The following is a 25,375-nucleotide window of genomic DNA, read 5'->3' on the forward strand; positions in this document are numbered from 1 at the left end:
ATGACGTGTAATGTACAATGTATACATATATCAGTTAACCTCGCTGCAGGCTCGTTGGTGATTGGCTGGTGTGAAAGATAGGCGTGTTAGTCATGTTACATTTCGAGCGTGATCAAGGCTGCAAGATTTAACCCAGGAAATCCTATCTCCCCTGTCAGCCAATCAGCATCGATGCTATATCCCATGGTGCCATGCTGCTTAATATGAATCTTAATATAAAACTTATTTTGCTGGTTTAAATCTTAGAAATGTCATATAGATGGCAACTAATCTTTTCTGATAGTTGTCTTTGTGAACGGTAGAAATATGTCACGCAATATTGGGATGCTTAGAGGAGACGCTTTGAGGGACATAAAACTAGCCGACGGCGTCCTAAGAAGGAAGGGTTCAATCCCAAATCAGTATGAATTAATTCGTAATCAAATATGATTAATTAATCATAAATCAAACATGAGTTAAAATGTAATTAGTAGTAAAGTCACAGTTGAACTGATCATGAGTTATAATTCTATAATATATACCGGGACATACACAGTTGTTATCATGTTATTGCTGATCTTTATTTTCTCATTCAGTTATGGATCTTTATTCGTTTCGTTAATTATTGGGTGTATGTAATGATAATGACTATATTACTGAATAATATTGGGATGCAATGTAAAACTGATTTTTTTGTACTCTTCATAAAATGCATCAATACTTTTGGGTTCAATGGATTAATAAGTGCTTAGGGTTTAACGTCGTGTTTAAAAATTTTACACTTATATGGCGACGAGGGGTCATTAGGTGTGAGTATATATACTGTGACTTCGTGTGCCAGGGCGAGTGAATGCCGCCAAAGTGCTGCCGGCGCTCAAGTATCATGCCGAAGACACCAGACATGACACTCTATCCAGTCACATTATACTGACATTGGGCCAACCAGTTCTGTTCACTTGCTTGAACTTCTCAGTGCTGTGCGCCAAGCAAGCAACAAGTACCATTTCTAAAGTCTTTGATCCGGGTTTGATCGCGGGTCTCCCGACTTCGATTTTGGGTTTAACTATTTTTTAAACTTTGAATATGAATAATTGACATGATACCTGTGTGGGCCTATACCATTATATCCATCTAGAATTGATTATCCTGGGTAGAAACTATATGTAATCACGAAATGAGACAATTAGGTAATATATGATGTTGAAAACAGAAGGTTTATATATTAAAAAATCAAACAAACAGAAGATAAAACAAATACGTATGTGCACACAACACAGATCTAATATGCTAAGGGTTTGTGTTGTACATTGTCCAATTGTTTTTCTTCATTATTTTTATTTACTTTTAAGCGTATTCTTTTAAGTGAACTATGTCGAACAAATCTGTATATGCTTGGTACATTGCAAGAATGCTGTAATTTCAATACATGGTAAGTGCGTTTCGACCCAGGTGTGCACCCGAATCCTTTTCGACTCTCTTCCTAGTTCTTTCGGTTTTCCAGAGTATAACATGACATGTGGCATACAACAGTACAGATTAGTGGAGGGGTTATTCTCTAACAGGACGTGGTATTCTAAAATGATTAAGGTAATCAGTATATCCAAATGGTATTAATTGTACACCTGGTTGCGATAAACGTCGGTTCGCGTCCAGGCTGTATACAAGTTGCAGAATTATCCGTGACTTTGTGACACTCGCCATGTCCACAGTGTAACAGATATGACAGTAACAGATAGACAGTAACAGATATGACAGTAGCACATATGCCTTTTCTTTATTTTGAGAGGGAAGGTCTTACAGCAACCTGCGGATGGTCGTGGGTTTCTCCCGGGCTGTGCCTGGTTTCCTCCCACCATAATGCTGGCCGCCGTCGTATAAGTGAAATATTCTTGAGTACGGAGTAAAACACCAATCAAATCAAATCAATCTTTATTTTGCCCACAAATCATTCCGCATGTCCACGAGTTTATATCAAGGGCAAAACGTATGTAAGAGACTTCTATATTTCCACGTTATGCTTCTTGTGTTTCTAGTCTGTTTTTATCTGGTTATGTCATAATAAATCCTGCTCTTCCTGAGCTATTAGTTGTTCATATTAAAGTCAACAGTCTGCGTCATAAAACTGACGTTAATACTTTATGCAGAATTCGGCAAGTTTGATGTCATTGATGAATAGGAAACAAAGATACATAAAACTCTAACGAACGACTCCAAGAGAATCCCAGGCTTTGATTTTGTTGTGCAGTTGAAAAAATAAAGGAAAGGCTGTGAAAGATATATCGGGAGGACATAAGAAATGGACCGTACTTTGACACTCAATATCTCCGAAACACTCTTACGTCAGCTTCTAAAAATGTACACATTCAAAGGCCATTATGTCCCAAGTATACAGGTCGAATTTGAATTTCATCCTTTAAGATTTCTGTTCATGGGACCAAAATCAAAATAGAATCAAAAACGCATGTTCCGGACATTTCAAAATGATGTTCTACCTTGTTTTACGTGAAAAGGTGATCAGTTTCTGGTCCGCCGCGGAGAAAACCATTCTGATTCAGCAAAACTTGTGCCTATCTGGCAGAAGGGTTTCTCTCTAACACTAGAGCCAGACTATTTTTCCAGACGACACTTGATTGACGCGTGTCACACAGGTGCAGTGCGCGCTGTACTCATGACACCTAACAGGCGATACAATGTGGGTCACTGGAACGTGCGTTTGTAAGGCTATGTTTTCATTTTAACCCTGTGTACAGGCTACTCAAGCTATGACCTTGAAAACTGGTCAGTATATTAACAAAAATTTTGCCATTTGAATGTTTAAAGTTTATAAGGGTTTGAACAAAGGACAACGGAACAATGCAGCATCAAAGTAGGGCCCAATTTTATGCCCACCCGATATATTCACCTCCCTGGATTTAAATGAAACCACAGATTCCCCAGATCGCACATCTTATCGACCTACATTTGTAGGTCAACACGGTTTCATCTCTTGCAGACTGTGCGACAAGAGCGGATAGTTTCAATTTTGACTTTGTAAGTTATCCTTACTTGGAGAGCAATAAGCCGACGGACCCTGTGTGTGGCGTGCCCCTATCTCGCCTTGTGGCATATGTTAGATCATGTGTGTTATGCGACGATTTCAATCAATGTCAAGCTGTTACTGCAAAAACGTGTGTCAAGGTTATTCCATGAAACCTTCACTGAAGTTTCTTAAGTTTTACAATGAGTATAATTCTCTTGTAAGTAAATATGGACAGAGCGTCCAGATTCTCTGTCACTCTGATTCACGACTCTGTCTAATTCTGCTTAACCCAGGGCTAGGGGTTATATATTCATCGTGTTGAATTAGATCCATTTATATATGAACTGTTGCAATCAAAGAGTAACTTAGATACTTAAAGTACAGAATTTTCCGTGAAAACGTAAGAAGCAAGTGTCATCTCGAGGTCGAGGGCTAGCCGCCATCTTGAACAAGTCTGTTTCACTGTCGAACCGTGAGTTTGTCAAGACTATGGCCACACGCACGAGTCAAAAACTAAGACTTTCGAAGTAACATTACGCCTAATACAAACAATGTTAGCTAGCGATAACTATTAACTTAAATACAATTGTTTACGTAAACTTTAAAAATCAAACCTTCCCAACTTAGGCCTACATTGTATGTGCTTCTCAGCAACTGTTGACCCCGATAAAACTTTAATTGCATCATGACATGGTGACATCATGCAGACAGAAGAGATCGCCTACTGGACAGAATTCCCGCCAGGTCCAACATTTACATGAATGTTGCACAGCGATTGGTCAACACCGAGCAATGGGAATATGAGTTTAAAAAAACACGCACTCACAACTAGCTAATCTAGCTAAGCCTATTCCGCAAGATTTCATGAAAAACTACGTATAATAAGTTTGTTGTCAATCACTCGGTTGGGAGATCAACTACTGCGCAGTGATCCAAGAGGTCAAGGTCAAATGGCATAAGCACCGTCTGATGACTTCCACATTACCGGTATTCTGCGGTTATTTCCACCGTTTAAATGACAACTGAAGCTCCCGATAGCCGCAAGGTAGGCCTAAATACAATCAGGAGCTGTTAAATACATGGATGTAGGTACCTTTACAAGATGTAAATCTTTTCGCTATGTACGCTACTACAGGTAATCAAGGTACCGACTGGAATGCGAAATTTACCCTTACGACCCTCAAAATTGCGCAAGCGCATTCGATAACAGACATAAAATTAAAAGGATAATAAATGAAAGCACGACTCCAAATATAATTACAGTTTTTATTGCGTACATATTGAGTTCCATATAAATCTCAACAAAATGAAGAAAAGATCACGAAATGAAGCTGATATTCGATCATAACACTCGGTCTGTTTCGTTAAACGCACTGACACTGAGTGCTTGGGTGAAACTACTTCCGGAAATTTCTTCACATTTTTTCATGCCTCTATAGTGAACATTAGGCGATTCTCACCAATAGACCCATAAAATATGCGATATTTCTTTTATAGTGTATTGTATTGTATTGCATTGTATTGTATTGTATTGTATTGTATTGTATTGTATTGTATTGTATTGCATTGTATTGTATTGTATTGTATTGTACTGTATTGTATTGTATTGTATTGTATTGTAAGGTTGGAAAAGATAAAATAAAAGACTCGGTGAAGTCGATGTATGTGCCCCAAACGCGGCTGCAAAATTTGGAATTTGATTGTCTTCCTGGGTACGTGGCGTGTTAGATAGCCGTGGTTTATCAGAAGTGGACTTTGTGTGACCCTGTGGGAGTCTTGCAATCCTGTGGTGTTAATCAGCTTAACTGGACTTAACCACAAAGGACTATTGCCAAGATTTATCATTTGTTCATAATTAGATAACCATTCGCGCACTGTCACAGTGACATAACAAGTTTGTTCAATAAATACCTATGGATCAGATGAAGCCGACGTTGTCGTTAATTAAACACAGCACCTGCGTAAAACATATTTCACCAAGTAGCAGGACGTTCAATCAATGTAAAAAAAAAGTATCATACCGTACTTTTTACGGTCGTGATTCTTTTACATGTGAAAGAAATGACCCTACTGAGCAAGTGACTGGTGATTCGAGGCAGCAGCCAAACGTGCTGCTAACAAAATGCAAACACACGTGTGTTGGTGATAGGTGGCGTGTAACTGGCTACTGTTCAAGCATTTACATGAACAGTTAGCACAATACACAGCTAAATGAGGTACATTCACTAGAGACCGATTTTCACATGTGACATGTTTTCACATTGCACACATGACATGTTTTCACATTTGCCAACTCTCACTTTGTCGTCGCTCTACTGGATTTACTTTCTGTGGTGTAATATTTAATAATAAAGACATCTTATGACGTTAAATGAGTACATAAGTCATCATTTCGAGATCGTTTATACTAATTTAGTTACGTGTAGGACCATTTCCACAGTATTATGACAGAGATAAGAGGTCATTACTGACAACTACAGATGCGTAACCAGTTTATTTATGACCCGTGTAACATTCAACGACGGTATCACAAAACATGTCGGACAGCAGCATATTGTCTCGACCACGCTGATTTTCCCAGTAGCTTTTCTTGAACAAGCTGTTCAAACTTTACAAATTCATGTAGATGTTACTGTTCATTGTGGTATGTAGTCGGCCGAATCGGCGTGTAAACAAAAATGTACAAGTCATTACGACATTCCGTTGGTATGTAATAAAGAGTGTGATAGTTGGCGACCGGTCACACGTTACCGGTGAAATAAGACTGACAGGGCCACTCTTATTTCCCAGGTAAACAAATCATTACCCGCTGAGGCAATGTTCAAAATGTGAATGGTATTTCAGGAGATTACACGGTTTATTCACAGAGGTAGCGAATAAGTTTGAAGCCCTTAGCTTCAAGGGATACCGTATAGGTCGTGCAAGGTAGTTTGGAGAAGTTTTTCATGAATGACTTCGGGTGCGTGTACATATACCTTGCTACTGTTTCAAGGGTTACGGTTGCCAGTTATCGCTGTGGTCGCTGCTCTGGTTTTTCCTCTCTATGCTGTAGTATTTTTATGTTGCTGTACTTCATGTTAATAGCATTTTCTTAAATCAGGCTAAAAAATACGCTTATCTTAATAATAAAATTCGCCTCATCTGGATGATAAATGGTTAAATAATAAGAACAGTTAAGGCGGTGACACAAAATCAGCTTCATTATTAAATTTAACGTCACAAAATCACATGCAACCGAAGATAGTTACGTGGAAGTAGAAGTGGTCAGCAGTTTTCAACGATGTCTGAAAGACATACGGCATTGCTTAAACCATGCTTAAACCAAAACTTCACGCTATTTCAAAGCATAGTCTCCGTAATGTGGATTTGAAACTGAAGGACCCCTTGCAAGTAGAAAGCAAATCACCCCACTTCGGTAGGGCAGTGAGGTGTAAGTTTTTTAGAGAGAAAAAAGGTAAAACTTACCTGAAGATAAAGTACAATTACAGAAGAACATGTATGTGAAAAATTGGAGTGATGCGAATTATACTTTCAGTTTTATCAAAAGACAAAGCACTCTCTAAAAATGATTGTGTACAAATTTGCACAAGTTGACCAGTGTAAGTATAATGTCTCGGGCGGAGCGCCGTAATTGCCTTCGGTAAGGCGTCTCAGTGAAGCAGCACTAGATAAAAGAGCGGTGGAAATCCGTCCTGCAACAAGGAGGCACATTACATAAATTCTAAGGACTCCTTCATCGTCATATGACGGAAAAATTGTTGAGCACGATGTTAAACCCCAAGCACACACTCAGTCACTCACGCATGAATTGCATAATTTGTGTACTGCTGGTACACAAAATTATGTGGATGTGTATTTTTGCCACAACACTGTGTACTACTAGTGCACAGTAGCATTTAGTGAGTAGAGTCAAAAGCAGATTTTGCTATTTTAAGGCGTTTTCCTGCGGGAATTCCCTTCATAACAAAAGTCTGATTACGTGAACCAAAATAATTTGAAAGTTCTGAGGAACTCAACAGTCACCATAATATTTCATAGTATCTAGCGCATTGTCCGAGTGGTAACGTGTGTATTGAAACCGTAGTGTCCAAAAAGATAAGGAGTTCGATTCGCATCATTGCATACTGTGTTTTTTTAGTGCTTTACAAAGTGAGGTAATGGAGGGTGGATGTCAGGTTTGAACCGCACAAGAAATTCTTTTTAATGTTTCTTCATGTATTGTCAAGCTATATATTAGATAAGTTTAAACATATTATTGTAAATCTATACAGATTGTATATAGTATTCTTCCTATGAAGGCGACAGAAACTTGCCGATGGCCGTGGATTCTGTCCGGTTTCCTCCCATCATTGGGCTGGCCGACGCCGTATAAGAGAAATGTTCTTGAGTATTGAGTAAAACTCCAATCAAATAAATAAATTCCAGTGAAAGCTATTTACCCCTGCTAACAGTATATCGCACAATTGCATTGAGGAAGGGGGCACTCGTTTATCAGTTCATTTTCGTAATAAACGTCTATTACTGACACTGTCAGACATTCACGGCATAATGCGTAAGATAAAACTTTTTTCATATATCAACATTAGAGGGAAAAAGATATTATCCTATGCATTTAACGGCATACAATAAACTGCATGATGGATAGCCACAAATATTTTAGCTTGGCGCATTTCATCGGCTACACCTGTAACATTACAACTTCAACAACATATCGCGGAAGCCCTTGCGGCATTTCGCAGATGGTCTGTCACTTTGAGCAGGACGGAAATCGACCTGAGCCACACGATTTCCCATCCAGTTGCAAGGAGAGGAATAACTTTAAATAGGCTATTGTATCGTGACAGCTGATCCAGAGTTGCGTCCCTTAGTACCGGCCACAATGACACATGCAGCATGCAACAATGATTATAGCCGAGAGCTAATGTACTTTACACGATACTTGATCATCTTAGATAACACCCATCATTCACAGCGAAGGTGCAGATTAGTAGGCTTTTATGTCTTGTTGCTTTAGAGTAGTCTCTTTAATATATGTTCTCGGTTCCAAACACAACACCTCTGCTGGTGTGTGTTTGTGGGAGTTTTATGGGGCGGAGATGGTGGGCGCGTTGTCATGGTTGTAGCTACAAATACAGACCTTAACTGATCAGATTGTGATTCAAAAGTAACATATGAACACATATGAACACCCGTGGCCAAACGGGATGATCTTTTGAATTAACTCTCTGGTACCGTGGCGATTTTTGTAGTAGCAACGGAGAAGCCGTAGTGGACTCGTTCGTGCTGTTGTATAACATCGTTCCCTGTCCTGAGTGGACCAGGAGTATATCTGGTGAGAGACCTTCGTGACCGAGGGGATAGCACCCCAGCCCGGTGCAATGACCCAGGAGCCTCTCACCAGTACGGTCGCTGCATTTCAAGTCCAGCTCATGCTGCTTTCCTCTCTGACCGTACGTGGGAAGGCCTTGGCAGGAAACTGCGGACGGTGTGGGGTTTCTGTCCGGTTTCCTCCCACTATAATGCTGTACATGTAGTACCGTTAGGGCAGTAGGCGCCGCTCACAGTGTTGGTAGAGGCGCCCACCAAGACCCGCCGGAGCCGATCCGGGGCGATACTTTACTATGATAAAACCTGCCACCCTTGGTGGCATCGGACACATTTATTTTATTTATTTATTCGTTTGATTGGTTTGGTACGCATAGCTAAAGAATATTTCACTTATACGACGGTGGCCAGCATTATGGTGGGACGAAAATCGAGAAGAGAAAGGGGCAAACTCGCGGCCATCCGCAGGTTGCCTAGCAGACAACACGTACGACCGGAGAGGAAGCCAGTCAGAACTCACAGCAACCACATTGGTGAGAGGCTCACCCATGAATGTTAAACAACAGTACTAACGAGTCCACTACGGCCTCTCCAAGAACGTTCAAAAGCTTCACAGTAACCTACGGACAATGTACGCGTCCAAAACACACTTCGAGAACGTCCCACGACCATCAGGTTGTAAGTGGTGAGAACCAATAGGAAGGTTTTGAGTTATCGCTAAGGATCAAACTCTATCATGTGACCTGTCAAAAATGTTGGGCAACTATTTGCTATTCCGATTTACTATAATATGGTCGTCTGAATCAGTTTCAAAAACGTACTAAGTTTAGAGTAGATAAACTCGAGAGGAAATTGAAGAGCTAAAGGTTTGTGGACTTGAAAAGTTCTTACTGGAAAGAGGTGTTATTTGTGTTACAATCTGGGGCAGGTGATCACTAAATTAATGTCCAAAAAGGTAACCTGATACGTTTCGCTCGTCACATGATACAGTAGGGCAGTTTTTTTAACTTTATCTTTCTACTATGAGTAGAAGAGTTAAAACTCGAAACTTCGTTATTCACCTTGTCAGGTAATCGCACTTATCTTCCGTGACCAGTTGGATTTGAACACGTTCATCAAAGGCTAGTCTTTAGCCGAACGTCAGCTATGACCAGTTGGATTTGAACACGTTCATCAAAGACTAGTGGGTCATTGGAGAAACACAATGCTTCGATTGCCTACTAACGAGTAGAACTGCCGCATCGCAGACGGGAGACCTGGGATCAAAGCCGGGTGGGGGTCACACGAGCTACTTTGAAAATGGCATCTGATGCTGCCTCACTTGACGGTGAGCACTAAGAGGTTAGAGAAAGGAAGCAGAAAACAACTGGTTGTCCCGGTTTCAGTATATTGTGACTAGATGGGGTGCCATAACTGGGGTTTTCGACATAGTACTTCAGTGTCGACAGCCCTTTAGCGGCATCGATTCGCGCTACTAATCCGCGTCGTCATATGACTGAAACCTTGTTAAGTACAATTTGAAACCCCAAGCATACATACTTACATAAATTGGACAAACACACTGAAGGATTTGGGCACTCAGAGCATGTAAATAATCACTTTATAGGCCTACGTACGACATGGGAGTTCAACTATATAGACATATAAAAACAAGGACCACATATATTATTATGAACACGATGTTTATTTGCTGTTCTTTAGATCCCCATACATATGTATGGACGAACATAATACCCATTACACATATATTCGTATGAGAGTACATTTACAGATGATAATATATGTATACTGAAATTTATGAGCTGGTATACTGGTAAAGAAAAAAAAGGCATAGCTGCCTCGTGGATGATTGAACAGATTACACTTTGCAGTAAATGAACCTCGTCATGCGCACTGGGAAACCTGCGAGTTATCGTACAGAGACGGATGTAAGGCAACAAAAGGTCACCGGGGAATTAAGCGAGGATATGAGTGCATAGACCACAAACATTGTCGATTCATTTTGTAAAATATCTACACAATGAAATATGGCTGGAGGACAAATAAGCGTTGGATACAGAGACTTCTTTGCAGGCCCGGTGTGCCATGCCGTGGTCCTAAAGGCGAAACTCGATCGAGTCCGTTTACATGGGATGTGTGATAGTTACATATTTATTTGTTTATTTATTTGATTGGTGTTTTACGCTCTCTCTCCCTCTCTATCCATCCCCTTTTGTGTGGCTCAAATGTTTCAATTCTGTAAGTAACTTATAAGGATTTTTTTCAGAATGGACAAATTTCGTACGTAGGTCAATTTATATATGAAATTTGTATCATTTAAGCATCGCTTGGAATTCGACCCTGACGAGAAAACGCTCAAATCTAAAATATACGGACTTAATAAGCAACTTAAATCCAACTGCATAATAACGCAAAAATTGATAAATTACAAATATTATACTATTATAAATAATATATTGTCTTAAACCAGCACGTATCTGAGCACGTACACTAGAGACAGGAACAACAGTGACGACAGAGTTACGTCCCCTGAATTCTTGTTATCCTCGTCCTCCACTTGGTTTTACCGCGTACTTTGGGTGTTTCTCAAATGCCTGTCGATCGTCCATGATTCTACTTTCCTTGCTGTCAGACTCAGACTCAGCCTGCCTGGACACAACAGTTGTGCTTCTACTTCCTACCGTCATGGCCTTAGTTGATATGGGTGCAGGACTAGACGCTTTCGTTTCACCTGTGACGGTGTCGGAAGTGGGACTCAAGGGCACTCGAATGTTCCTCGTTGCGCTAGGAGTGCGCACTTTAGGAATTGGCGTGGCGTTCTCTTCACCACTCTGCGTCATTTCAGGAGACTGTCCACTGTCCACTCTACCATTTACAGTTGTGTCGGCAACAATGGTTTTTTTTGATAAGGGCAAATTCATTATGGTAGGCCGTTCCCCTGATTGAGGCGTTGCAGAAACTGTTGCAGATGTAGAGTTGAAGCCAACGTCCTGGTGATACAACTTCTCATTAACGTCTGTTATTGACGGAATCGTGGTCAGTCTCTCAGATTTTGAAACCGGGGGGCTTATTGGCTCACTGAATAGTTTTACAGTAGGCAATAATGATCTTGACGACGATTCGAAAGGGTAATGTTCTTTTACAGGATTCATCTTGTCACCGACATCGGTAGCTGAGGGAACCGTCGTCTTTTTATCAGTCACCGGAAAGCTTGTTGGTTCAATAGTTGACGTTGTGAAAGACAGTAATGATGTTGGCGATGCAGAATTGTGCAAGCCATTTACATGTTCAGCTGTTGTGTCTGGGCGAACTGAAGGCGACAGATGCAAGCTTCCATCCGACGTTGATGGCGATCTGTAATCAACGGTTTGTCCTCTCGAAGAAACTGCTGACGTCGACGGGTGAGCGCTATTTGTGATTGTCTCCTGAGGTACATGAGCACATGGCGCTGACGACACCGGGGGCGGAGAGGAAAAACAATAACCAAGGGTTTCCTGGCCGCAGCTGAAATCCGAAGCTGTCAAATCTGAGAGCGTTACGCGTTTCTTTTGTCCTTTGCACGAGTTGGATTTTAAGGTATATCTGAGAGATTGGTTTCTTGGATTTCGAACGTGTCGTAACAACCAGGACAAACTACAAGAACATTCCATCTCATTATTGTAAAAGAAAAACGACGGAAGAGTCATTGATAGACTCTCTACTGTACGACACTCGAGCTCCTCGATTCTGTTCTTGCCTATACTGAAACTTTCGACGGTGGCCAACTCGAAAAAGGCGTTATTTTTTAGCTTTTTGATGTTGCTGTTGAAAACACTCAAGCCCCCGATTTCACGTAGCTTCCTGACAGCGTACGAGTCAAAAAGCTTAACTGAAACATTGTGGAATTCGAAATATGTCACGAGGCTGATATTGAAAAAAGCGTTTGGGTGAATGACGTCAACTGTGACGTTGTAAAGTGTGAGTTTTTCTATATTGCTCAAAGAATGGAAAGCAAACGGTTGGATTTCCTGGACGCGAACACTGTGTAAAGTCAAAGAGTGTATATCTGAGAGAAAGCTGAACGTACATCCTTTGAGATACTTTATTTCAGACTTATATATCTCAATTTTCGTCACGTTTGACAAACTGCTGAACGCGTCAGATGGAATCTCGTCTAGCTTAAGGTACCACAAGATCACCTTCTCCGTACTTTCCGGAATATACTCGGGGAATTCCGACAGATTGGAACAAGTCATTTGCTTTTGTCGACAGTGGCACTTCTTTGGACAGGGTTGACAGAAGACGACCGTTACAAGCAACAGAATTGTTACAGCTTTGGTGACTGCAATCATTTTTTATGTTCAGTGGATGTGGATTATGTTCTTCCTGTAAAAAAAAAAATAGCCAAAGGTTTTAATATGTTCATTTGTTGAATTATATTTTATTTATTTCATTGTGTTTTAGTACTCAAGTATTCAAGAATATTTCACTTATACCACGGTGGCCAGCATTATGGTGGGAGGAAACCGGGCAGAGCCCGGGTGAAAACCCACGAGGTTGCTGCAGATCTTCCACGTATGACCGGAGAGGAAGCCAATACGAGGGTTCTAATGTAAATGTATAACACAGAATCTCTTATTCGGTGTTCAAAGTGCTGTATTACTCTTTATAACAGAAATAAAAAGATAAAACATCAGAGTTTCGTTCTCAAATAAATGACCTGTTTTGCAATATCGAATATAAATATATCAATAAGTTAAACCACTGTTATTTTTACACTGTTAAATAAACTAACATTTTACTTTCACTGATCTGAATAAGATAAAACCAAATTGTTAAAAGTGAAAGGAAGGTAAACCGGAAACGAAGAAAAGCTCATGACACGAACAAAACTGAAAACTTTGCTTAAAAATACTATCATTAACGTTTTTAGATTTTCATGAGTTACGTGCATTCAAATGTTTGAATGATATAAACCATACAGCCGATGTTTAGGTTTTGATTGGTGTCTTACGCCGTACTCAAGAATATTTCACTTATGCAACGCCGGCCAGCATGATGGTGGGAGGAAACCGGGCAGACCTTCCCACGTACGCCGTGGCTGAGATGGTCAGTACGTGGGAAGGTCTACAGCAACCTATGGATGGTCCAGGGCTTCCCCCGGTCTCTATCCAGTTTCCTCCCACCATAATGATGGCCGCCGTCCCATAAATGAAATATTTTTGAGCACGGCGTAAAACACCAATCAAATAAATAAATCTCGGCCACGGAGTTAAATGCACTCAAATGATAGAATAACCCACGACCATCCGCAGGTTGCTGCAGACCTTCCCACGTACGCCGTGGCTGAGATGGTTAGTACGTGGGAAGGTCTGCAGCAACCTGTGGATGGTCGAGGGTTTGACCCTGGGTCTGCCTGGTTTCTTCCCTCCATAATGCCGGCCGCAGACATACATGTATAAGTGAAACATTGTTGAAATAAATACATCAAAATGCTGTGTTGTCATCACATATAACATTCAGCGGACTTAAAAACAATGCCTAAAATACACAACATCCCTAACATCGGATTCCACTCTGTTTGACATTGTCCACATAATACCGTTTTCATACTATTTAACTAATGGTGCTGATATGTTCTTGAAAGTTGTCTAAGCATTATCCCAAAAAAGGTGTCTGAAATATATTGAATAATCGCTAATTTAACATGGTTATCGTTTTTTTTTCTCTGTCGTATGTAAGCGATATAAAAATCAATGCTGTACGCAGCCACCTACCTTTCAGATCGTTGATCTGTATAGGTCTAGTTATAGTGCTGAAGTCCTGAATAAGCACATGTTCAACACCTTTCTTTTATATGCCTTACCTCATATGACGTCAATATATGTAAATTAATTACTGGACGTAAATGTCATGGGAAATTTGCCAGAAATAACCACAGATTTATTATCTCACACAAACGATGAATAAAATCCGTCTTTGTCCATTTTAGTCACCTCACCGTGTGACACTTATGCAAAGAGAGGATTAAGAGGGTACTTCCGATGCTGAATTCAGGCCTGAGCAGGCGTCTGAAATATTCGTCCCCGCCAAAAATGGAACCCACTCAGCTACATCCTCTGTCGTAATTGACCTCCATTACCCTTGACATTTTCATCCTGTTGGACCGTCGCTCATGTTCATAAGCTATACCGCTTTGGTCAAGATGGCCAACATCTGTATCAGGGATGCTATTTAGAGGGCTGACATTGTTAGCAGAAAGACTATCGTCAGGTTCACACTCAAACATACCCATATATGTGGTATATACTCCTTTCCGTTAGCGTATACATCTACATACAAGGTTTCATTTCACTCCACGAGGAAATTACGAAACTTTCCTATCCCTAAAATAACACCGCTCAGAACAACCGTGGGAAAACCGGGCTCAAATTGTCTAAATGCTCATGCGCTGATTAATTTTCTTCATTCAAACAAAATTTACAAAAATTACAATTAAGCAGATGTGTTCAAAAAATTCCGCAGGAGTAAAAGGCTTCAAAACTATACGAGAGCCGAGGTGGATAGCGGTACAATGACCAAGGAGCCTCTTACCACTGCGGTCGCTGTGAGTTCTCATGTATTTCACTGTAAGCCTATATAATGTTGGCCATCGTCTTATAAGTTAAATATTTTTGAGTCAAATAAATCAAATAAATAACTATTTATCAATATTCCTGCAGCCTTTGTCCCGCTTATTCACGCATAATCTTCTCCGCGATATGATTGCAATATCATTAAAGACGTACAGCGCAGAGAGTAAAACCAGAGCAGTGAGGACATTGTGAAAGCTGACAAATGGCAACACGTGAAATACGGCCTCGCGTAATGCTTCTATCGTAATCCGGACAGACGTCATATCAGCAAATCGTCAGTGTTAGTTCAACGTTAATATAGCAACCGTTAAATAAAGAAATAAATAACTCTGAAAGAAAAGAAGTACAACTCACTTCGTTTATAATGAAATCGTTATTTTAACAAATGAACAGGATAATTAATCTTTCTTAATTACATGTTTCCTCACTTTCTTCTGCGAAGCAGTCAGTTTCGTCAGCGCAATTGGTCGGTATCTTATGGTTTTGTCAGAGCAAAAGTACTCAAAGTACTCTGAGACTTGGTAGGTAAACCGAGCTGTTGATCCCGTTCCTCGGCAGCTTTCAACGTGTCGTCAGATCTGAACTTTTTCATGGAAATGCGTCGAAGAATTTCTTTAAATGCCTCTATCGTCACTCGCTTTTCTTCCTTTCTGGGGAAGTAGATATGTTTATCGGGTTTGGACTGAACCGGACCTTTATTGACGGACCGTTGACGAAGGTTCCCGATAAGCAGGCTTCGTTTTCAACTGGACACCATATCCTGTGAAATACTGTCTCGGGGGAGGGTCGCCCCCGTCTGATTTGACCTCCATGATCTGCAAAACAAATTAGTAAAATACTAGACAATTATAAGAAATACAAAGAGATTGAGAACAGTACATCATCGTGAAAGTAAATTATGTAATATTTGTTCTTTTTTCATGTATTTATTTGATTGGCATTTCACGCCCGTACTCAAAAATATTTCACTTATATTACGGTGCATTCTAAAGTAGAAATGTACCTGCTTGCTCCGTTGAGATTACATCTCTTACATACTTGCTATTTACAACAGCGACGTCAAAAATGAGGCTCGTGCATTACGTCCCCTACTCTGAGATGACTACTTTCACCTTATGTAAACAGCTGCACGTGATGACGAACGTACCGAACTGTTCAGTTCCGTAGGATCACGTAAAAAGGCGTATGATCTCGACTGACCACAGAGACCGGGATTGCTGCTAGAGGAAACCGAACCAAACCGAGGAAACAGAGGAAATTGGGGAAACCTATGTTCTATGTACGTCTGAAGAGGAAGCCCGTATCAGAATTATTTTTGAGTTTGCGGCGTAAAACACAAGTCAAATAAATTTTAAAAAATCGTTTACAGGATAAAGACATTTTTACATGAAACCGTCAAGGAAAAGAGAGAAAAAGGAACGGCCATGATATGGTTTGGGACATGTCATTGTACTACGGCGCGTGCAAGTTTTTACTGTTTAAGCGTTTGCATGACTAGTTTGAATAAAACCGTGAGATACGGTTACTTGTGGCCATTTGCCAACTATCATATTGTCATCGCTGCTCTGGGTATACTCTATATACTGTACACTGTATTTCATTGGTCATAATAACTAGTTAGACATACACAGTAACCACAGCGTTTTTTCACTTACACTCAAAAAATTAATCTGGTAATTTTAACAGAAAGTCTGTTGTCTGAGTGATGCTAGAATGTGTTCTGTTATTGTAACATAGTACTGTGTCACATTCAACATATTATCCTGTTAGTTTAATAGAATCTTTATGTTGAATGAACGTGTGTTATATTTAACAGAATAATCTGTTGCAATAGCAGAATACACTCTAGCATCGCGCAGACAACAGAATTCCTCCTAAAATTAATTTTAAGATTAATTTTTTGAGTGTAACTTCCTTCATATCTTCATAATGCAAGGTATGGATCAAAACATATGTGTTTAATTTTAATTTTAAAATTTTAATAAGACTTAACACTAAGCATTACACACTCATTCAAACTATCCATTACACTTAACAGTTTCTTTCGTAACGACGTGTAGGGAGCAGTACATTTAGTTCCACGTACAGGAGAATTTGGGTTTAATTAATCATAGTTGGTTAGCGTGCTGGTGCATCGTAATGTCTCAGGAGCCTCTCACCAATGCGGTCGAGGTGAAGCTCATGCTGTCTTCCTCTCCGGCTGTATGTGCCATGGGAAGGTCTGCAGCAACCTGCAGATGGTCCTAGGTTTCCCCCGGGCTCTACCCGGTTTTTTCCCACCATAACGCTGGCCGCCGTCGGATAAGTGAAATATTCTTGAGTACGGCGTAATAATTTAATATATTGTTCATGTTATTTTAGTTATTTGTTAGATCCATTGATGTTTTACGCCGTAGGCCTACTCATGAAAGTTTCACTTAAACGATGGCGACCAGCGTTATATAGTGGTAGAAAACCGGGCAGAGTATGGGTTAACCCATGCACGACATGTTCATGTTGAGAACAGACCTTCCCCCACGTTATTTAAACGACATCAAATGCAGAAACAATGCATGATATTACATCACACTAATTTCACCACTGAGAAATCTCCCTTCATGAACATGAACCATTCTGATTTTTGATTGGTGTTTAACGCCGTGTTTAAGAAGTTTTCACTTATCGAAGATCGTTAACATCGGGACAAGTGCCGGTTTACACTCGCCAACATAGGCCTACCTGATTCGCGCAGACACGCCAGTGAAAACATTGTCCAAATAACATGGGAGTTAAAACAAAATCCTGCTTTGTGGCCTCGTAAGTCTAAAACCAACTCACAATTTACATATGGCTGCTGTTTTGTCCAACATACTTTCATTATGGGTTATTACGAGGGCTATAATTCTCTGAATAAGGTCCAATATTGCTGTTCATTTCCGTATACCTTTTTATGTCACCTTTGTGACCATGTCGTCTGCCTATTAACGCGGTCGCGTGGGAGTGAAGTGCCCGGATGTCCGCGGTCTCACATGCATGATGGCGGTCACGTTTATGGAACTTAAACATAATGAAGTACAATCGCTAAAGAACATGAGTGTGAAAAACTGGATTGATGTTATTTACACTTTTTGCTTTATCAGCAGACAAAAGTAGGGTCAAAAGTAGATTTTGCTATTTTTAATATTTGAACGACACAAGAATTTTTTTTTCTAATCTACAGTAATAAATGACACTGTTATTGTCGTGATTACTTTCTTTATATATAATTAAAAGATTCCCACATATGTTGCTCATTGATTCTCTAACCAAATGTACTGTTCTTGGAACCTGTTTGTAATATGATGTCTCAAACATTATTCGATCAAACTTACAAGAGAGCGGTAGATCCAGGGTCAGTCATGGGTCGGGACACACCTAAGACTTTAAAAGAGGAAGTTTTATCTTCCTCGCTTGACGTGAAGAGGATAGTGCAACGACTGGTTGACCCGTATCATAATGGCTTGGGCGGGGTGTAGGCCTATTTCTTGCCTTCTCTATGTCGCCTCAGTGAAGCAGCACTAGGTCTATATAACGGAGTGGTGGAAATCCGTCCTTCAACAAAGAGGCACGTTACACGTACATGCACTCTAAGGAATCCTTCGCATTGATATGACTGAAAAATTGTTAAGTGCAGCCTTAAACCCCAAGCACTCACTCACCTAAGCTAACAACATATCAGACTATTACTTTGATGAAATGTGAGACATCTGATTATCAATTTTAGTTTGTAATAAATATCCATTAAATATATTCCCTGTATAATTCGTAAGACAAAACTGATTTTAAATACCAATATTGGACAAAAATGATATTATCTTACGTATTTAACGGCATAGAGTAAGCTGATGGCTAGCAACGAATATTTTTAGCTTGGCCCGTTTCATCGGCAACATCTGTTACATAACAACTTCAGCCGCATACTGCGGGGATGGCCTTGCGTCAGCTAGCAGAAGATCTTTCACTGTGAACAGGTTGGCAATCAGCCTGGCCCCGGGATCACAAAGCAAGCTTAGACTTAAGTCAAAATTTCAATCATTAAACTTCCTAATACTTGCGGCCGTTCCTATCGAATCTTGACATTATTGATGTACGAAATGGCAGCATTAAGTTGTCTAAATTTGTGTTTTTATTTGGTGTGTAGGCCTATAATTGTAAACATAATTAATATATAGCATTTTCCAGTGTGTGTGTCTTTCATACTATAGGCTTACACCGTGGGTATATATACCGACACACGATTTAATGTACACGCCAGTCAGTATCATGTTGAAATATACATAACATGTACATATGGTAGTTTATACCATGGTTAGGAATACATTTCACCGTCTTCCCGCACCCCCCGCACCCACCTCCCACGAATGCGAGGAAACAAGTGACAATGCACCTTTATTTTTAAAAACATGCTTTTAAAATATAAAGTTCAAACAATGTTAACCATTAAGTTCGTGCATAACGTTTGCGATATTGTCTAACGTTCGCTTTCTTTATTACTTTGTTTCTTTATTTATTTATGTATTATTTATTTATTGTTTTTGTTTATTTTTTGCTTATTTGTTACTGTGAGCTCTGGATGGACAAGAAGGCGTGGATTTTTTTTTCCAGGCGTTGTCAGAAACCATGAATTGAGTTATCTACCTTCGCAGAGCTCTCCCGTAGAAACAGGGTAAATAGCATCAAAATGGCGCTCTATTTGGCATCCGTTGAAACATGTTTGAAGTTGTAAACGTTTGCAAAGAAGACGAAACTTCCCCACGTTCTTTATGAATTTTCGGCGACATGGTGCGTACTACGTCTTTCTCATTACATGGTCTTGATTTCTTTCATAGACACAACTGTCTTCTTACACTGGTTACATATGAATCTGATTTCAGTGGCTGAATTTTACTTCTGAATTAATCTTTCCTTCAGTTTAGATTTCAGACTTTCTCACGTTGTACATGTATTTTGCATATGTTTTTGCCTTTTTTGGGTTAGCGAACCTAACTATTTTTGACCTAAATACATTACCGGCGATTGGAATGAAGCAATAGATCACGTAACTAAAGTAATTCTTGATGAATGCAGATAATGCCCAATAGAGTAATATCATTAATTTAGGGGGCCTACTGATGAAGAGATGCTCACTTTGAATAATTTTTGACTAGCTGATCTTGGCCTCATCAACATCAACAGTCACATAAAGACCATATAGCTGTGATTAGATGGAAGATTCAAGCTGATGTCATTATCTACTGAAATGTTTGTTCAGCCATGCGATTTTCTATGTAGCTGTACCCAATACTGTATATATTTTAATGCTGCGCTACATGTATGAACATGACTATATAAAGTGCTAGTGCTACAGATAATGTAACAACTATGTTGTTGCAAATATGTAAAGTTCTCTGAATCGAAGAGCGGCTTTTACAAAAGCTACACTCCGAGACACGATCAGATGTGTCAGGATATTTTGCTCTGTCTAAGTGCATAAGAGTTGCCTTGTACTTTTAATATAAACTCTTTTGTTGTAGCTGTTCAGATAAATAATCAAAGATGAAGAAAGGAAGGTGGGGGTTTTCTTGGCATTAAGTGCTTGATTACAATGTACCACTGCCAGTGAGAAATGTGCAACAGGCCATGCTTTCGTTTGAAGACATCAAGTGAAACATGTGCTTTTTCCACGAGTAAGACACGGAAGAAAGCTTTTTGCCATGTAACTCTCCTGGCTGTGCCACTCGATTTGGATCTGTTGGCTCTGTTAATGTCATCACCAAGTGCATGTTGTTAATAAAATCAATCAAAGAAGACATCTGCTGTGTCTCATGGAAATTGAGCTGGTGAAATCAAGATCCAAGCAATACATGTTACATATTTGTTCACTGCCCTTGAGCGAGGAAAAAGGACTGGTTGGCCTGGTGTCAGCATAATGTGACTGGGTGTTATGTCACGTCTTGTGTTTTTGGCATAATACTTCAGTGGGCGGCAGCACTTTGGTATATTTGGCAGCATGGATTCACCCTGTCATATGAAGACTCAAAATATATACACACATCTATTGACTCCTCATTGTCATATGACTGACAAATTGCTAAGTATGACATTAAACCCCAAGCATACATGTACATACATAAAATAAGAAACCTTCACAAAAGTGTTTCAGATCGAGTAAGAGTACTGATGCAACTTGATCAGTCAAGCACCCAGAATTTGGCAATCTTCTAAAATATGGCTCATTTATATTCCGTACCCATTCAAACCCTTGTATATTCTCAGCAAACGAGCTATCAGAGTGATTAAACTTAAATACTTAAACTTATATTTATGACATTGAAAATTCTTAACATGTTTAAGCTAAACATTTTCTCTCAAGTCTTAAAAGCTCATAAATTAATACATCACCTATTCCAACTGCCCACTGACTTTCGTTGCCAATTTAGAAGACAGCATGAAAGACACTTTTATCCGACAAGATTTAATCCCTACAATCTCTACCAACCCTTTTCCTACATAACCTTAGCCAACCACACACTAAAACACAGCTGTCCACAAGCATGGAATTACCTCTCACCTCTGCTTTAATCAGTTACTTCCACATCACTATTTAAAATAGAAGACTTTCTTCTAGAAAAAAACTGAACACTCATGTTTCCCCTGACTAATCTTATTATCTATAAATAATGTATTTATATCTTTGTATGCATATATTTGTAGGTGTGCATCTGTATATATATGCGTGTTCATTTGTAAATTAACAACATTTTAATGCATGCACATGTATATCACTCTTAAATTCTATTTCATACGTGGGAAGGTCTTCCAGCAACCTGCGGATGGTCGTGGGTTTCCACAAGGCTCTGCCTGGTTTCCTCCTACCATAATTGTGGTCGTATAACTGAAATATTCTTGAGTACGGTGTTAAACACCAATCAAATAAATAAATAAATTCTGTTTACCCTGGAATAGAACCAGCTCATTAAGTTTTTATCCCACCATCGTGTTATATTTACTCGTGTATTACTGTTGACTTCATGTCTTCTAAGGTTTATATGTGTCACGTAGTGAAACTGGCGAATAAATGATTCAAGAATTAAAACAAAACAAAAAATGTAGTAAACCTTGATTTGTCTCGAAACAAGATTGTGAGTAGGTTGTGGCCAGATGGTTAAGATTGTTGTCTTTTTGCTAGAACCAAGTAGGTAAGGGTTCAAACTCAGGCATGAATAGGAGAGTGCGTATAGTCTCGAGAGTATGTGGTCACTACTTGTGGTTGTTATTACTGACTAGTGTTCATTGAAGACCAGTTGTCTTCAGTCTTTATGGTGTGCATGCATGCTTATGTACATCACAAATGGGAAGGTTTGCCAAGACTGGGTGGTTTACCCCAGGCACTCAAGTTTCTTCCAACCACACAAATGACTGCCATCATACAAGTGAAAAATTCTTCGAGTTAAATAACAAGCAAATAAAGTAACAAATTAATGCACATCAATGTATGAGTCTAACCTACTTTTGCTTTTTGCGGCGATTTTGGGTGTGATAAGCTTTATCTTGAAACACATGACTTCTCAGGAAATGTTTTCCAAGTTCATGCACAAGTGGAATCTATTTTACATGTATATGTTTCTACATGTATTTTCTATTATCTGATAGTGTTGTAGGGCTCTAATACAAAAGGTACATAAGACTAAAGGGAGGTAATAAATAAGCTACATGTAACTTTATGTGTTACCTCCCTTAGTACATAGCTCTTGGGCCAGCTTGTTCAAAACTGGTTTAAGACTCAATACCAAATTTAACTTTAAGCCAAGGCTTGAATTATGTATTAGCCTGTAAAAAAATTGTGTACCATTATATTAAGTATAATGACTTATACTTTGATTATGGACAACTGCATTGGCTGCAGAGTTTTCCTAAATTTAAATATAAAATATGACTTAATTACCAGTATTAGCTAATACACTTCTGAACAACTGGGCCGTGGATAGGCATGCTTTATGACACTGGGATTATCACTGGGTAGGTCATGGATGGCACCCAAATCAGTTAAATGACACAAAGATTTATTTATTTATTTATTTGATTGGTGTTTTTACCCTGCACTCAAGAATATTTCATTTATATGACAGTGGCCAGCATTATGGTGGGAGGAAACCGGGCCCAGCTCGGGAAACCCATGACCATCTACAGGTTGCTAGAAGACCTTCTCATGGGACACAAAAAGAGAGCGCACTACTTTTAATGTATTAATGGCACAGCTATATAGGTACATCATAGTAATGGAAAGCGTAAGTCTTTTTCTCACATGTATAAGGATATTTGACAAATTAATTTGATATTTTTGGCTTTGCATTACAGTTTTTTATGCTACATATCCCCATAAATATGTACATGTGTCTTTCCCCTCCATCACACCCCTTTCCCACTGTTCTCACTGTACAAATTCATCTTTTAATTTGGACACCCTAATGTGGGCTAAATTGTTTTCAAATGTTACAAAAACTTGAAATTAAAGCCTTGTATACCAGGGCATATACAAGCGATATTACATGTACATCTTTGTATTGTCAGTGCACATGAGTATGGGAAATTTTTTCCAAACATTGAAGTTAAATTTATCAGGCAATAGTCCCATAACTCTGGGTTTTTTTTTTTTTTTAGGATTTGGTGTATTTTGGATGACTGTAATTAAAGTGTATCAAAATGTCCTAGCTTTTATTTGATCTTGTCCTGAATATATCAACATTTGTGTTGAATGTATTTGTATTCTCTTGCAGACCTTCTGTCATGGCTAATGAAGTGAAAACCAGTGTGCACTTTGGTGTCTTTAGAACAGACACTGTGACCAAGTGAAACATTCAGGTAGCTTTGGCAAAGGGCAACTGTCCAGGATGTACCGTGGAAGGAAAGTGACGGATCCCGTGCCAAAAGTTCGGGGAACAGAAATTTATGACTCCTCCCTCACAGGTAAAGGTGTAGGACTTGGTAAAACAACCTTAAAGTTCACCCATGACTTAGAGGTGTTAGTAAGGTGTTTTAGGTTTTGTCTGGAAGGCAGGCTGATATCCTACTGTGTAGATAGGTTTTACATGTATTTTGACCTACATACATGTATATGTAGCGGCATATGCATTCTTCTATATCATTAAGAAAAAGAATCGTACAGGGCATTCTGTGATCTAGATTACAAAGGCATTCGGCCTGCATGTCATTGGATATTTGAGCTATTTGTTGTATTCTCGCCCCACATTGGTCCTGTGCCTAGTTGACAGTTTCGAGGGAGGAATTTATTCTGAGAGACAATACTGATCATCTCGTGGGTCTGTTTACTTACCTGTGGGCTTTTGTGCTTCTTATTTATGATCATAATACAGGTAGATGTTAGGTATAAATTCTAACATTGTTATTGACGACCACCTTCTCAACTTTACACATCAATTTGCACTGTAACAAAACGCAACAACACAAAGTGTCAAATACCTGCTCATGCATGCACATGTAAAGTACTGCTGGTTGAGTGGGTAAAAGAGCTTTCCTTGCGGATTTTGACTCAGAAAAGGGGCATATACACAGGTACATGGACTGTATTTGGACTGTCACTATAAAAGTTACTTGGGTGCCCTCCGTGGCAGAGGTGGTAAGCCTGCAGCACGGCGCGGTGACCCAGGAGCCTGAACCTTCCCTATGGGTTCTGCCTGTTTCCTCCAATTTTAATGCACTCTGCCGTTGTACAAGTGAAATATTCTTGAGTAAGGCATAAAACACCAATCCAATGAATAAATTAATGAATATAAGGAGAGTATAGTGATGATTTCAAGGGTAGGATTTAAGGTTCCCTTGTTGCATGTAACCCAATATTTTAGAATTGATGATAAACATAAGGATTCTATGGAAACTATCGACAGTAAAATGAGAGAAAGCAGATTTTGATCAACTTCCTTGTGCAGGATTTTACAGTAGGCCAATCTTTGTGTGGTTCATTTGTCTCACAGACAACAAACATATTTTTTATGATGGCCTTGTTAATCAATTCACTATATATATATACATACATGTATATAGCATTGGCTAGTTTATGTACATTTTGATAGAGTATTGAATTGCTGACAGGCATTGTACTGCTAGTCCAGCCCCAGATAGAGGTCGTTATATTAATGCCCAGTAATTCCTCTGATCAGGTTTACTTGACTGTTTGTGTTCACTAGCCTGTGAAATCTGATCAGAGCACCTTGTGCTCCAGGTTTTTGCTCTCTCTACTAAAACCTTGAATACCAGGGTGTGATTTCTGTTCCCAGTCAAATTTTAAACCTTATTACAAGGCTTAGTTTTTGGGAAATTTCAACCTAAATGAGAAATGACTTTGAATTTGTTGTGTCAGACCCATGTAGGGACTCCCCTTCTCCCCCCCCCCCCCCCCCCCTGACAAATATTTGAAATATGA

General features: G+C 39.5%; 2 protein-coding genes across 3 annotated transcripts in view; one reads left to right on the forward strand and one right to left on the reverse strand.

Annotated features, from left to right (window-relative positions):
- Positions 1-9,986: 9,986 nt before the first annotated feature.
- LOC135480610 (uncharacterized) lies at positions 9,987-15,500 on the reverse strand. 2 transcript variants are annotated; one of them, XM_064760494.1, is made up of 2 exons: positions 15,366-15,500; positions 9,987-12,688 (listed from the first exon to the last, which is right to left on the reverse strand). In XM_064760494.1, exon 2 carries the CDS (start codon positions 12,652-12,654, stop codon positions 10,864-10,866), a length of 1,791 nt encoding a protein of 596 aa, XP_064616564.1. In that variant the 5' UTR covers positions 12,655-12,688; positions 15,366-15,500; the 3' UTR covers positions 9,987-10,863. The 2 variants fall into 2 exon arrangements, with proteins under 2 accessions (XP_064616564.1, XP_064616563.1); XM_064760493.1 differs by lacking the exon at positions 15,366-15,500 and adding an exon at positions 14,080-14,109.
- An 8,220-nt stretch (positions 15,501-23,720) lies between these two features.
- LOC135480868 (centrosome-associated protein 350-like) overlaps positions 23,721-25,375 on the forward strand; it is an 82,266-nt gene continuing 80,611 nt past the window's right edge. The window contains exon 1 of the mRNA XM_064760797.1: positions 23,721-23,901. Coding sequence (XP_064616867.1) covers positions 23,826-23,901 — 76 coding nt within the window. The 5' untranslated portion in view covers positions 23,721-23,825. The remainder of the gene's footprint in view (positions 23,902-25,375) is intronic.

The sequence above is a fragment of the Liolophura sinensis genome, chromosome 13 (genome assembly GCF_032854445.1).
Source record: "Liolophura sinensis isolate JHLJ2023 chromosome 13, CUHK_Ljap_v2, whole genome shotgun sequence".
NCBI classification, from domain to species: domain Eukaryota; kingdom Metazoa; phylum Mollusca; class Polyplacophora; order Chitonida; family Chitonidae; genus Liolophura; species Liolophura sinensis.